The 13,757-nt window shown below is 40.0% G+C and overlaps 1 protein-coding gene across 5 annotated transcripts in view; it reads right to left on the bottom strand.

Moving 5' to 3' along the window:
• Positions 1 to 13,757, bottom strand: part of CB1H4orf45 (chromosome B1 C4orf45 homolog) — a 99,173-nt gene that overhangs the window by 14,721 nt on the left and 70,695 nt on the right. For all 5 annotated transcript variants that reach the window (XR_006201656.1, XM_042935172.1, XM_042935173.1 and 2 more), the window contains exon 4: positions 551 to 737. Coding sequence is in view for 4 of the 5 variants with exons in the window: in XM_042935172.1 (XP_042791106.1) it covers positions 551 to 737 (187 nt within the window). In the remaining variant the exon portion in view is untranslated. The remainder of the gene's footprint in view (positions 1 to 550; positions 738 to 13,757) is intronic.

Genomic DNA, 13,757 nt, shown 5'->3' with positions numbered 1-13,757 from the left:
CACATTCTTTACTTAATTCTTACGAGCAATCTTATCAAATATTCTGTACAAATACTAATTCCCCACTTCACTTACAAAAAAACCCATATAGAGAAACTATGCAACCTGCTCAAGGTTTCCTAGATAATAATGGGAAAAACTTGAATTTGAACTGATATACTCTTTTAGGAAGTATCACAAAACAGTCTACAACAGTCTTGACAGGACTTACAGATTTACCTCCATTTCATACGCTGAGAGCTTTCTCAGCTTTTGCAAACCAAGGAGAAGGCTATTTTCTCCAGGTTCACCCGTATGTTAAATAAGCACTTGTAAGGATTGAAATCTACAATATCTTGTTTTATTTAGCTATAAAATGGGAATAATACCCAGCTACCCACAGTATGGGCATTACTGTGGAAATCCCATATAAATTTCAAAATGTTCTCACGGGTTAAAAGGAACCACAAAACTGATTGTTTATCAGTATTACTATTAAATAGCATTCTCTAATTCATGTGGAAATAATTTGATGTTTTCTATGATGATTCAGGAAAGCAAATGATCGTACCTCCTCTCTTGGTCGCTTTGGCAGCTTCGGTTGTTTGGAAGCTCTTGGCAATTCTGCCGTGCTCTGCCTGACAAGGACAGCCGCTTTGGAATTTCTTTGATCGGTGTTCTCATAATCACCCATATGCCAGGCAATAGAACCACGACTGAATCTTCCTTGCATATCCATAATATAAGGTTTTGGTTGCCTGAAACAGGAACAAATTGGTTGGTTCTCAAATTGGAAAGATCTAGAAACAAGGTCATTAGTTTCCAGAGAATTGAGATTTGTCTGTCTTATGATTCAAGATTTGTCTGTTTCTCTTGTGATTCGAGAGGATTTCTAGCCATGTGGCTTGACAAAGCTAAGGACCTGAGCCATCAACCAGTGTTCTGAGAAGTTTCTGGACTCTGCCTAGGCCACTGCCTAGGCCAATCCAGCCAGCTGCTGGAGGCTCAGGAAACCACCTCCCAGGATAGATACCTATCTAGGAACCTTGTTCATGAATTCACCCCTGTATCATGACTGCTCCTCGTGTCCTTCAGAGCCGTACATACAGGATGCTCAGGGAGGCATGTTCAAGCTGAGACCTCATGAGACCTATGAGTTCTGCAGGACATGGTCTCTCTATCTTGAGATCTCAGGGGAATTCAGAAAAAAAACTAACTTCATGATTCCAGAGCCTGACATTGGACAGTATTGTTAGAGGAAAGATCTATGCTTCATTCTCTTTCCCCATTGAAATCCTGGTCTAGGTTCCAACATCCCTAAATTAGAATCCTATCTAAGTCCTGCCTTCCCATTATAAAGGGCCAGCTCTGAGGTGCCTGGATGGCTCAGTCAGTTAAGCATCCAACTTTGGCTCAAGTCATGATCTCACAGTCTGTGAATTCAAGCCCTGCATTGGGCTCTGTGCTGACAGCTCAGAGCCTAGAACCTGCTTCTGATTCTGTGTCTCCCTCTCTCTCTGCCCCTCCCCCTGCCTCACAAAAATAAAAAATAAACATTGGGGAAAAAAAAAAAAAAAAAAAGGCCACCTCTGGGGAAAAAGCAAAAAGGATCCCAGGATGGGATTTACCATCTCATTTGGAAGCCTGTTGTTCTGGAGAGCCTCTTGGAGCCCCTTACCCCACCATTCCTCTGCCTGGGGACTCAGAACCTCCTGGCCACAGCAAATTTCCTTTCCTAGAATCTGAGGTTTATGGGTTCCCAAGTTCTTTGGACCAAGATCAATGGCAGGTTTGTATTACCCTTCACTCTTTCAAGAACATAGGTGCATTTACTATGCCCGGCACCAGAACGAGGTGCTGGGGAGACCGCAATAATAGAACAAAGTGTCTGTTATTATTATAGAGCTTATATGCCAGTATGGGAGGCAGACAACAAACAGGCAAGTCAGATATTTAGGAAGTATCATGAAGACAAAAGCCAGATAAGGAATAGAAAATGCCAGGCATGCTGTTTTTGTGGGGGTGGGCTGAAGAGTGGGAGGTATCCTTCGAGCAGGGAGCTAACTGCAGGGAGAGAGCCAGCAATTGTCCCAGTGCAGGGGTTGGGGGGAGGGGCCAGACACTCCCTTCCACTCCCTAGAATCACAGATCCCTGCACAGAGAGGGAGCTGACCATGTCATTCTCCAGCAACCCTCCACTGACCCCCCATAGCCTTCAGGATAAAGTCCAAATTCTTTAGCACAGCACACAGGGGTGTGTGATGTTGCTCTTTGTTTTTTGTCTGTTTTCTTTTTTTAAATGGTCTGCCCACATGGGCCTTTCTGGTCTGTGCTCAGCCCATCCTCCTCTCAGACACCCACACAGTGCTGCATTGTGCATGCACCCTTTCCTCTGGGAACTCTGAAGAAGTCACGCTTTCAGACTTTCAACCTTGTGCTTCAGTTTCTCCTTTTGCCTGTAATTCCCTCCCTCCTCCTCTCCTGACAAACTGCAGCCAAGACTTTAAACATCACCTTTTCTGTAAAGACTTTTCTTATTCCTGTCAGGCAGCCATTTTTCTCCTTTGATAGTGCATCGTATTTGACTTTTTTGTAGAAACTATTAGAATATACCTAAATGTCTATGCAGCCCTCTCTCTCCCTCTGAACTCAGCGCTCCTTCCAGAGCCCAGCATGTTTCTCGTTCATCATTGGACCCCCAGTGCTCATTACTTGGAATGACTCATAGTTGACACTCAACTAGTCTGTGGTGGACGAAGTAATGAGGAAGGGGGGAGAAGATCAGAGCTGAGTTACTGCAGAGGTTCTTTCCTGCCCACTCCCCTCCAAGTGCCTGCCAGCCTCTTCTCTCTCTTGCCACCAGCGGGCACGCAGAAGCGGATCCCTACAGTCTGGTTTGTCTGCGTTTTGTTATTTAGAAACAAGATTAATAGCTGGGAATCATTTCAAGAAAGTTTAAAGGACTAGCAGTCGCTAGTGGGTAGAATGTATGAACAGGTATTGTTTGTAGTTTCTATTAGCTTGATTAATGATTCATAGGAGAACTACTTCATGCAAATGTGCCACATTTTCATTAAAAATAATACATTACAACCTGAAACTAGTATTATACTCTATGTTAACTAACTGGAATTTAAATAAAATCTTGAAAAATTTTAAGTAAAAATAACGTATTCTAGAAGTAATTATACCAAATAGAAAAGGAAAATCCTTGCATGCAAGCAGCCTTCATTTCAGTGCTAAAATATTTTATAATCTTCTATTTCAAATTCAGAATATCGTACATCCCTGAATCTTGAATCCCCAGGAGCAATGGAAAGCTAAAAATAAGTTGTAATTCAAAGATTTTGAAGAGCTTATAAAAACAATAGCCACATCAACTATGGAGATTTATACGCACTATATTGAACTTAACAACCAAGCCACAAAAGTCAAAAGAGGTAAGCCAAGGAGCAGAAGGTTTGGCTCCAGAGGGATTTGGAGAATGAATGGTAGGCCATCATCAATGATTCCATGGTATACAAACCCACAGCAGCCAATACAAACACAGAGACCCCAAAATAAATAAAACCAAATATTCTTAGTGTAACAGTCTTACTATTAGTTCTTATATTAAGTAGGCCCCTAAGGGTCAGATTTATTTCTTTTTGAAATAATTTCAAGCTTGCAGAAAAGTGGAAGCACAGTAAAAAAGCTTTTTTTTTTTTTTCCTGAGCAATTTAGAAGTACATAATTGACATGATATCCATCATTCCCAAATACTTGAGTGTGTTAATTCCTACAAATAAGGACATTCTACATAATTTCAGTGTAACGGTCAATGTCAGAAGGAAATCAGCACAAGCAATAAAAGCAAAAATAAACAAGTGGGACCACACTAAACTAAAAAGCTTCTGCACAACAAAGGAAACAATCAACAGAGTAAAAAGACAACCTACAGAATGGGAAAATTTATTTGAGACCATATATCTGCTAATGTGTCAATACCCACAATATGTAATTCATACAACTCACTAGCAAAGAACAACAACAAATAATGCACCCCCCCCCCAAAATGGGCAAAGGACCTGAATAGACAGTTTTTCCAAAGATATACAAATGGCTAACAGGCACATAAGAAGATGCTAAACATTATTAATCATTAGGGAAATGCAAGTTAAAACCACAATGAGATATCACCTCACACCTGTTTGAATGGTCATCATCAAAAAGACAATAGACAAAAAATGTTGGTGTGGATGTGGAGAAGAGGGAATCCTTGTGCTCTGTTGGTGGGAACGTCAACTGGGACAGCCACTATGGAAAAGAGTATGGAAGTTCATCAAAAAATTAAAAATAGAACTACCATATGGCCCAGCTATTCTATGTCTGGGAGGATATCCAAAGGAAATGAAAACATTAACTGAAAAAGATAACTGCTGTCCCATGTTTATAGAAGCATTACTTGCAATAGCCAAGACACGGAAACAACCTTAATGTCCATCGGTGGATGGAAGAATGAAGAAGTTGTGGTATACATACACAATGGAATAAGCTTCAGCCATAAAAAATGAGGAAATCCTACCATTTGTGACAACATGAGTGGGACTTGAAGGCATTATGCTAAATTAAATAAGTCAGACAGAGAAAGACAACGTGTGATCTCACTTATATGTGGAATCTAAAAACAAAAACTACCAAACTCATAGGAAAAAAAGAGAAAATCAGACATGGAGGCAGAGGCATGAGTGGGGTTTGGGGAGGGGAGATTAGAAGAAAGTAGTCCAAAGGTGTAACCTTCTAGTCACAAGATGTAGCAGCACTGGGGAGGTAATGTGCACCGTGATGACTATAGCTTAACACTACTGTGTGGTGTATAGGAAAGTTATTAAGAGAGTAAATTCTAGGAGTTCTCATCACAAGGAAATTTGTTTTTCTCTTTTTTGCATCTACATGAGATGCTGGATTTTACCTAAACCTGCTTGGTGATCATTTCAAAGTATATGTGAATCTAACTATCATGCTCTACATCTTAAACTTATGCGGTGATGTGTGTCCATTATTATTCCCCAGTGAAACTGCAGGAGAAATCAGAGGAAATCAGAAAATTAACATGTTTGTACTGCCACTACCCAACCCTCAGACACCATTCAAGTTTCCCAATAACGTCCGTTTTGCAAACGGATCCATTTAAGAACCACACATTGCATTTAGTTTTCTCATCTCTTTAGTCTTAAATCTGGAACCCTTTCCTGATATTCCTATGACTTTTACACAGCCTTGATACTTTGGAAGAACACAGGCCAGTTATTTTGTAGATGTTCCTCAGTTTGGGTTTATCTTATGTTTTCTCTTGACTAGATTCAGGCTATGCATTTTGGGGCAGGAATAACACAAAATGGCAATGGTATCACATCCTATTATTAGCAAGATTCACTAAGGTCACTTGGTTCAGGTGGTATCTGTCATGCTTCTCTTTTGTAAAATTACTTTTCTCTTTTGTTTTTAGTATTTTGTGAGAAAAAGCTTTGAAGTTATGTAAAAACCTCATCCCGTGTCAAATGTCCAACTAATTAACATCAGTTTGGACTCATCATTTCCTATTTTATTCATTGGGTTATAATCCATTCATAACATTCATTTTCATGCTCAGGTTGTCCCAGATTTGGCTAGAGAGAACTCTTTCAATCTGGCTTCTGTGTCCTTATGACTGCTCCCATCATTCTTTGAGCACTTCCTTACTTTTTTAGCAAAAAAAGATGTTTCAGGTTCATCTATCCCTTCCCCAGCTCTGGAACAATCCATTTCTTGAAGAAACTCTGGTTTCCTTTAATGGAGAATGATATTTAGAAACCAAGATCCGGGTATTAGGTATTCCTCTTAGTGTTGAGGTATCACTGTCACACAACCTTCTGAGACAATATTACACAGGGTGCATTAGAGGGTTTATTCTCATTTTCTCCCTTTACATATTTGTAACTCACTTCTCCTATGGTGGGAAACCCAATTCCCATTCTCTTTATGTATTTACCTATTTGCTTAGTCCTCCTGTCAGTAATCAATGTCTCATTGCTACCACCATCCCCACCTTGTACATGTTCTCCTCACCCCATTTGGGATTCAACACTCCACTCTGGGATACCCTCTTGTAGCCTTTATCACCCTACTTTGTACCATCAAAGTTTGTCTCCTACCTCTTTGTTGAAAAATCCACATTTCAAATAATATAATGCCAATTCTACACATGAGATTTCTTTCCCCTCCCTAGGTCTTGTTGTTGCTGTTTGTTGTTTAAGTGATTTTCCTGGACTAATTGTCTAAATTTTGTCATGTGTGCCTCCTGAATTTCCTGCCCAGTTAGCTCGGTGATCATCTACTGATTGGATAGAAATTTCCTTAGATGTCTCAAATCAATATGTCTTCTGGCCGTTGTGTGTGTAGAGACCGTGCCTTTAGTGCTTTGGCAGGCAGCTGACAACTCCACCTTAGCCTTCATTTCCTGTTTGCATAGAGCTTCAAGATTAGCCAAAGGTGAGAGATTAGGACCTTCTTGGGTTTTTCCTCAGCACGTGCACAGCACTGCTGTCCGTGAGTTCGACTGAACGTGAGCCCGCGTCGGGCTCTGTGCTGACAGCTCAGAGCCTAGAGCCTGTTTCAGATTCTGTGTCTCCCTCTCTCTGTAACCCTCCCCTGTTCATGCTCTGTCTCTCTCTGTCTCAAAAATAAATAAAAACGTTAAAAAAAAATTAAACAAAATCCCCTATGAACATCTCACTTCTCAGTTTTTCACTTTAATATTTGTAGCCCTCTCCTTGTTTGCCCCACTGGTGTTGTCCCCTCAGGCAGCTGTGGTATCAAACAGCTGCTGCTAATGGTTTTTGATGAATGCCCATGAGACACAGCTGCTTCACACAGTCAGGTCAAATAACGACAAGCCCTGAGAATGGAGGTTTTCCAGGGATTTTCAAGATGGATCAAATATGACATTTCTCTGAGCATGAGTTTTTTTCAAGGAGCTTCAAACCCATGTTTCCCCTCCAGTGACTGGTAGGCTTCTAGTTTTCATAGCTACCATGGTTGTGAAGCTATTGGTTTTTTCAAGGCCACCATGGAGCTGAGAAGGGAGAATGGGAATAGAGAGATTTATTTTGTTTTTAATTTATTAAGTTTTTTATTTTAATTCAAGTATAGTTAACATACAGTTTTATATTATTTTCAGGTGTACAATATAGTGATTCAACAATTCTATACATTACTCAGTGCTCATCATAAGTATGCTCTTTAATCCCCATCACCTATTTCACCCATCCCCCCACTCACCTTCCTCTGGTAACCATCAGCTTGTTCTCTATAGTTAAGAGTCCGTTTCTTGGTTTGTCTATAGAGCAGTTTAGATTTAAAATACCCAAAGATCAGGGCACCTGGGCGTCTCAGTCAGTTAAGCGTCTGACTTGGGCTCAGGTCATAATCTTGCGGCCTGTAAGTTCGAGCCCCCATAGCGCTCTGTGCTGACAGCTCAGAGCCTGGAGCCTGCTTGGGATGCTGTGTCTCCCTCTCTCTCTGCCCCTCCCCCACTTACGCTCTGTCTCTTGCTCTCTCTCTCGCACTCTCTCTGTCTCAAAAAATAAACGTTAAAAAATTTTAAAAATACCCAAAGATCATTGTTCTTTCTGAGACACAGTGATTTTTTTCTTAAATAAATACTCCATGGATCATTGGAAGTATTTGTTTATTAGCTTCCAATGTTTTTTAAAAAAGTAATTTTGACAATTTTTGCCCAGTGCTCTTATTTCTTTTTGGAAGAGTATATTTTTGGAGGCCCTTAATGCACTATGCCTGAAGTGCTTCCCAAACAGAATTATTTTAAAGTGTCATGGAGGCTCACTGTTTAAGGAGAAATTGTCTGTGTCTTCTGTTTCCACTTCTTCATTTGCACCTCCTCCATATTCTGCCTTCTGCTTTCTGTTGCCATTACTTCATTGTGATGATTCTTACCTCAGCCAACAGCAGCCTCCTTCCCATCTGCCAGATCAAACCATCTCTTCTCAGACTTTCTAGTATGATTTCCCAGAAGCTTTTGCAGTTGTTGACATTGCCCTCCTCCCTCTTTTCCACTTGGGCTTCCAAAGTTCTTCTCTTTATGTCTCTCCTCTCCTTATATTACTTCATCTACATTCTTTTAGAAGAATCTCTTATTCTTTTCGCTTCTTTATCATTGGTATCCCCAGAATTCCATCCTTGATTCTCATCTCTTGGTATGCTACCACCCATCTCCAAACCAGGAAACAGCATTTACATCCAGTGATCCAACCCACATCAAAATACTGATGTCAAGAATTTCTACTTTCACCTCTGTAATTTAAACACAAATTCCAAGATTCTTACTGATCATAGTACCAGGATATCTCATAACTAGTAATAATTTCTAGCATTCATTAAGATATATGAGCTTCCAGGAACTTGCTTGATATGTATTACCTCTAATTTTCATAAGAATCCCATATGGTAGATATAATTTTCTGCTTTTTACAGCTGAGGTTAGATTGACTCAGCAGTTTATCCAAGATCAAACAGTTAAAAAGCAGTAGAGCTGGGACGTGAACTCAGCTGTTGGATTCTAAGCTTATGCAATCTCATCTGTAAAATGGGGGTAATATTATAATACTACTCTTCATGAGAGTTTCATGAGTTAATGTTTATAAAGCACTTAAAACAGTATCTGACCCGTGGTAGAAATTCAATAAAGTGTTGGCCATTTATTGCCTCTCACCTCATTTCCCCATCTCCCTACCTCTGCTCCTCCCTCAAATACCCTCTCCTTCCCATATTCCCTATTTTGAGCAATGACATAACCATATACACAGCCACCCAAAAGAGACAATCAGAATCGCCTTCGACTTTTACAACTCCTCCGTTCCTCCACATTTAATTGGTTGCCAAGTCCCACTGAGTCTTTCTCTAAACCATCTCGCCATGCCCACCTCTATAACTCCGGCTCCCTTCATTGCGATGATTACAATATCACCAGTCTTCCTTCCTTCGGCCTCCCCTTTCTCCACTCCATCCATTCAGCAAACAGTTTTCTACGCTCATTATGTGCCAGGTATTCTTTCTAACACACAGATTTGATTATATCACTTTCTTACTTGAAAACATAAAAACAACAGTTTGTTGCCTCCAGAATTAAGCGCAAAATCTTTGGTTATGGCATTTGAAACGGTACACAATCTGGCCCCTGTCCTGCATTTCCAGTCTTGCCTCCCACCGCACCCCTGAACCAGTACCCCGTTTTAGCCACACCTCAACACATCATGCCTTTGCTTATGCAATTCCTTGTGGCTGAGGTTCCTTTCCTAGCTCCACTCCCACGTTCTCCTTTTTATTTCCCACGCCTTCATAATGTAGCTCGTGTTACATCTTCTACAAGGCCTGACCTTCCACAGTGGGCCACAGTCATGACCTACTTTGTTCCCCATACTACGTGGTATACCTATTATGCTGGTGTCGTCATGGTGACTCTCACTCTCAGTAAATCTGCAAGTAAAAGGAAGGAACTGTTTCTTACCTTTGTGTGTTTCCAATGTCTAGCAGAGTTCCTGACCTAGAACGTGTTTTTGGTCCATTTTGTTCACTTGTATAAAGATACAAAGAAATAGCTTTGTAGTTACCTCCAGCGGGAGGGTCTGTGACAGTCCGTGATGGAGGGTTTGGAATGAGGTGGAATTGATTTTAAATTCATACTCTCTCTTTTGCTGTTTGAATTTTAAAAGCCGTGAACATGTATTATTTTTATAATAACACATGTCTGAGTTTTCCTTAAAAATTGCTGGTTACTTGGGAAATGACCAAAATTTTCCTAGCTGCCTGGACAGCGGAGAAATGGGCTGAGAAGATAAAATAGATTTCAGTGCTAAGTTAGGAAATGACTGGCTGGGCCTCACTTATGTAACTGTCTAAAACTGATGGGACAAACAACTTTCATTTAGACACTTCTGCCAGAGAAAACACTCTGGATAGCTGAGAACAGGGCTCTGCTAGGGGTGGTGCTCTGCTCAGTCTTTGGGGTTCCCGCCTTTTTTATAACTAGAGTTGGACCCATAGGAAACTCCGGGCAGCCTCTTTGATTCATGACCCAACGATTCAGTGAACTCTCAGTATGTTGGCGAAATAACCAGCTTGAATTAATATGTTTACTTAAACTGATCAAAGTAGCTGCTTATTCTGGAGATTGACCACCCAGCATCAGTCTTTCCCAAGAGCAAAGCTTTTTCCACTATTTGGACATCTTTTGGATTCCCTCTGGTTGGCTAAAAATAGTTCTAATAAGTGGTAAAATTATGGTCTTCTGGATTCCACAGTTAAAGAAACAAATTACTAACTGTTTAGGTTCCAGTGAGTCAGTCTGGTTGTCTAATATAGACCCAGAAAGTTATTCACTTGAGTTTCAAAGAGCGAAATATATGGAAACTTCCCCTTAGGGCCTCAGCATTTTCCCTGCAGCATCATAAAATGATGTAACTGTGTATATCTGGCCTGTGGAGAGACTGCTGCTGTATCTGTATGGTGACTGAAAAGCGTGACTACCTATTTTCTCAGCAGGCTAGTTCCCTTAAATGTTTGCTTTCTCACAGGGTCATTGATTTCTGCTCTTTCCATTTCCAGAAGTACTCAACAGCCGTGGATGGCACATGGAAATTTTTGAGAAACACATTTAGAAATCATTTGGCAGGATCTATGCTTTCTGGGAGAACAGGCCTTGTCTCTCTCTGTTATTTTCTCTTTGGAACATTTGCAAGAAAATAAGACCCCTGTTTTTTTAAAGATCTTTCTGAATTTATGGTGTAGTCTCCACCTAAAGTCAGAATCTGCCAAGGAATTACCATTAGGGCTTTAAAGATGTTTTTAATTGTATTTTTTCCTTTTATGAATTGGCCTTCTACATAGATGGAGTGGGTGTTCCTGCTGACATAGGCAGTCACATATGTCGTATGATTTCAGACACCAGCTGCCTGAGAAAATACTCCCTTAGACTCTGCCTTGCTGTTTCCTTTTATTCCACAAGCAGAGACCAGGCTTCCAGTTCACCCAGTCGGGGAGAGGTACTATAAAGCGTTATTACCTGGCCCTTCTAGAGAGAATATATCTTGAGGAAGAACTGAGGAAATTGGGGTGCTGCAAGTCAGTTTAGTTAAGTCCAACCTTATCGCTTATACATTGATCTTCTTTCCCTGCCCCTATAGAATCATGCAGGATGATGCTGTGTCTTGTTTTCAAAAGACATAAACTTAATCCTCTGGGATAACACTTCCTTGATCCTAGATCAACAGCTGTCATAGAGATTATTAAAAACATATTTTCTGGATATTTCATATTTGGACAAACAAAATGAGTGTGCAATTATATTCAGCAATTATTCATGGAGAAAAATTTAACGTCAATAGAATTTATCCGAGGTTCATTGTTGCCCAGGAGATTCCTACTGAGTGGAAAGAAAAAGAGGCTTATAAAAGAAGCTAATTTTTAGTAATTCCTATTCAAAGGAGCTTATAGAGATTTATCTGGAAGGCATATGTCATGCTTACTTGTTTAATGTTCTGTCTTCAGGAAACTAGGAAAATTGATGTGCCACCTCTGAGTTGTAACTTAACCTATTTAAGATACATGTTCAAAGTAATATTCAGTTGAATGATTAGGACAATTTGGAATAATTTATAGCATCAAAGATCCAGAGCTATCTATATGCTGATTCTGTCTTTAGACAAGTAGACAACTAGAACTTATTAGCTATTAGTTTTCTTAGCTAGAGTTTATTGACCGAACACCTGGTCTGTGTTTGGTAGTGTAGCAGGTCCTCTGGGAGACTGTAGAGAAAGCTGGCAGTCCATGTAAAATGGACACATGGCAAAAGGGCAAAGACATTAGTATATGAATAAACAATTGCTTATTTACTGCTGTACCTGGATGAGTGGAATGATTACTAAGAGGTTATTTGACTACAATACACTTCGTGATGAAGTTCATCATTCATGATGAAATGTAGAAGATAAGCTTTTATGTTTGTTTGAATCTTTTATTCTTGGTTAATAGTGCCCTTCTTCCCCAAAGAGCAAAAATGCCTATGACCAGTTCTATGTCATTAGCAATTCAAAAACAAATTTATTAAACAGGTCTCCGTATCTATGAGCACAAACTGTTTTGCAAAAGTGGATAGGATTATTTAAATGTATAAACAGAAGTGTGTAATTCACATTAGTATGAAACATATACTGCCTCAAGGATAGAAAAGAAATTGCTTCCCAAAGAAGTGTTTGGGAAAACACAAGAGAAGTCTTCCCAAACTGCCAGCATATTTCAAACATAAGAATATCGCTTAAAAGCTATTTTTAAAAGAAAGAGATCGCGAACGGTAAGAATATTTTTCTTTTAAGTAGAAAAAGCCCACTCTCAGACTTTCTTCTAGAAGGAAAGCATCAAAGGCTTGTGCAATTCTGTAAAATTACACACACCATATGCTTCAGACCTCGGATTGTGATTGTTTTGGTTTGATTTATTGTGTTACTTCATAGGAAGTGAAACCACTTTATTCAAAAGGCTTGTTAAATATTCTACCACTATGTTGAAGTAAAGAATTAATTTAAACAAGAAAGATTTCACATTACCCTAAGTGAACACTTTTTCATTACTTTGCCAGATTGTCTTCTCCGAGCTCCAGAATGTGAAAAATGCTGTCCTTGCCACAGTGATGTCACCAGCACGTTGCTGGTTGCCCTTCTGGGTGCCAGCTGGGCTTCCAGTTCCACGGGTTATGCAATCGAAATCAAACACGTTGTCTTCCTTTGTGGAATAGCTTACTCCACAAGGCTCATGTTGCCGAGAGTGTGTCCACGGTGTAGAAGTACACAGAGGTGTTCATTGACTCTCATTCAGTATTTTAAAATGATTTATATGAAGTGACTGTCTCTCCAGCACATAGACTCAGAGGCAGCTGTCCCACATCTTACCAGAAATGGCAGCATATTGGATTGACTAGGAATTGACATTTTAGGAATGTGGAATATAATTCCTAGTGTTGCTAGAGAAATGAGAGATTTTATATATGACACTCAGGAAGTTCTGCCAATTTCAGCAGCTAAGGACTTCTGAGATTATCAAGTCCGGGGCTTCTCTTCATGCTGGTGCTTCCTGGGCACCACTTACTTATTTGTGTGAGTATCAGAGAACCAAAAGGCAAAGGAAGGAGAGCAACATTTATTTCAGCTGCTTGACAGCCATCCAAGTGAAAGTTAGCTGGAAGACTGTAACAGTATTGACTCAATTTAGTTTTGGACAAGTTTATCTATCCAGATGGTGAATCTTGACCTTCATTAACTAAGGATAAAATTGATACAATTTCATTTTAGTCACTTTGGAGATTTCAATATTATACACATAAGAAGAGACAAATTAGTTTAAAGATCCCTAGGTACCCATCACCCAACTTAAAACACTTTAATTTGTAGCCAGTCTTATTTCCTTTCTATCCTACTTACTAATCTTGCCCCTCTAAGATATCATATCTTTCTGGTATGACTCTCAACAATTTAAAAACTCTTTTTCTTGGGGCGCCTGGGTAGCTCAGTCGGTTAAGCATCCGTGGCTCGTGAGTTCGAGCCCCACATCAGCCTCTGTGCTGACAGCTCGGAGCCTGGAGCCTGTTTCAGATTCTGTGTCTCCCTCTCTCTCTGCCCCTCCCCTACTCACACTCTGTCTCTCACTCTCTTAAAAATGAATAAGTTAAAAAAAAAAAAGAAAATTAAATT

This window comes from Panthera leo, chromosome B1, assembly GCF_018350215.1.
Source record: "Panthera leo isolate Ple1 chromosome B1, P.leo_Ple1_pat1.1, whole genome shotgun sequence".
Classification (NCBI taxonomy): domain Eukaryota; kingdom Metazoa; phylum Chordata; class Mammalia; order Carnivora; family Felidae; genus Panthera; species Panthera leo.
This window is presented reverse-complemented; position numbering and strand designations above follow the sequence as displayed.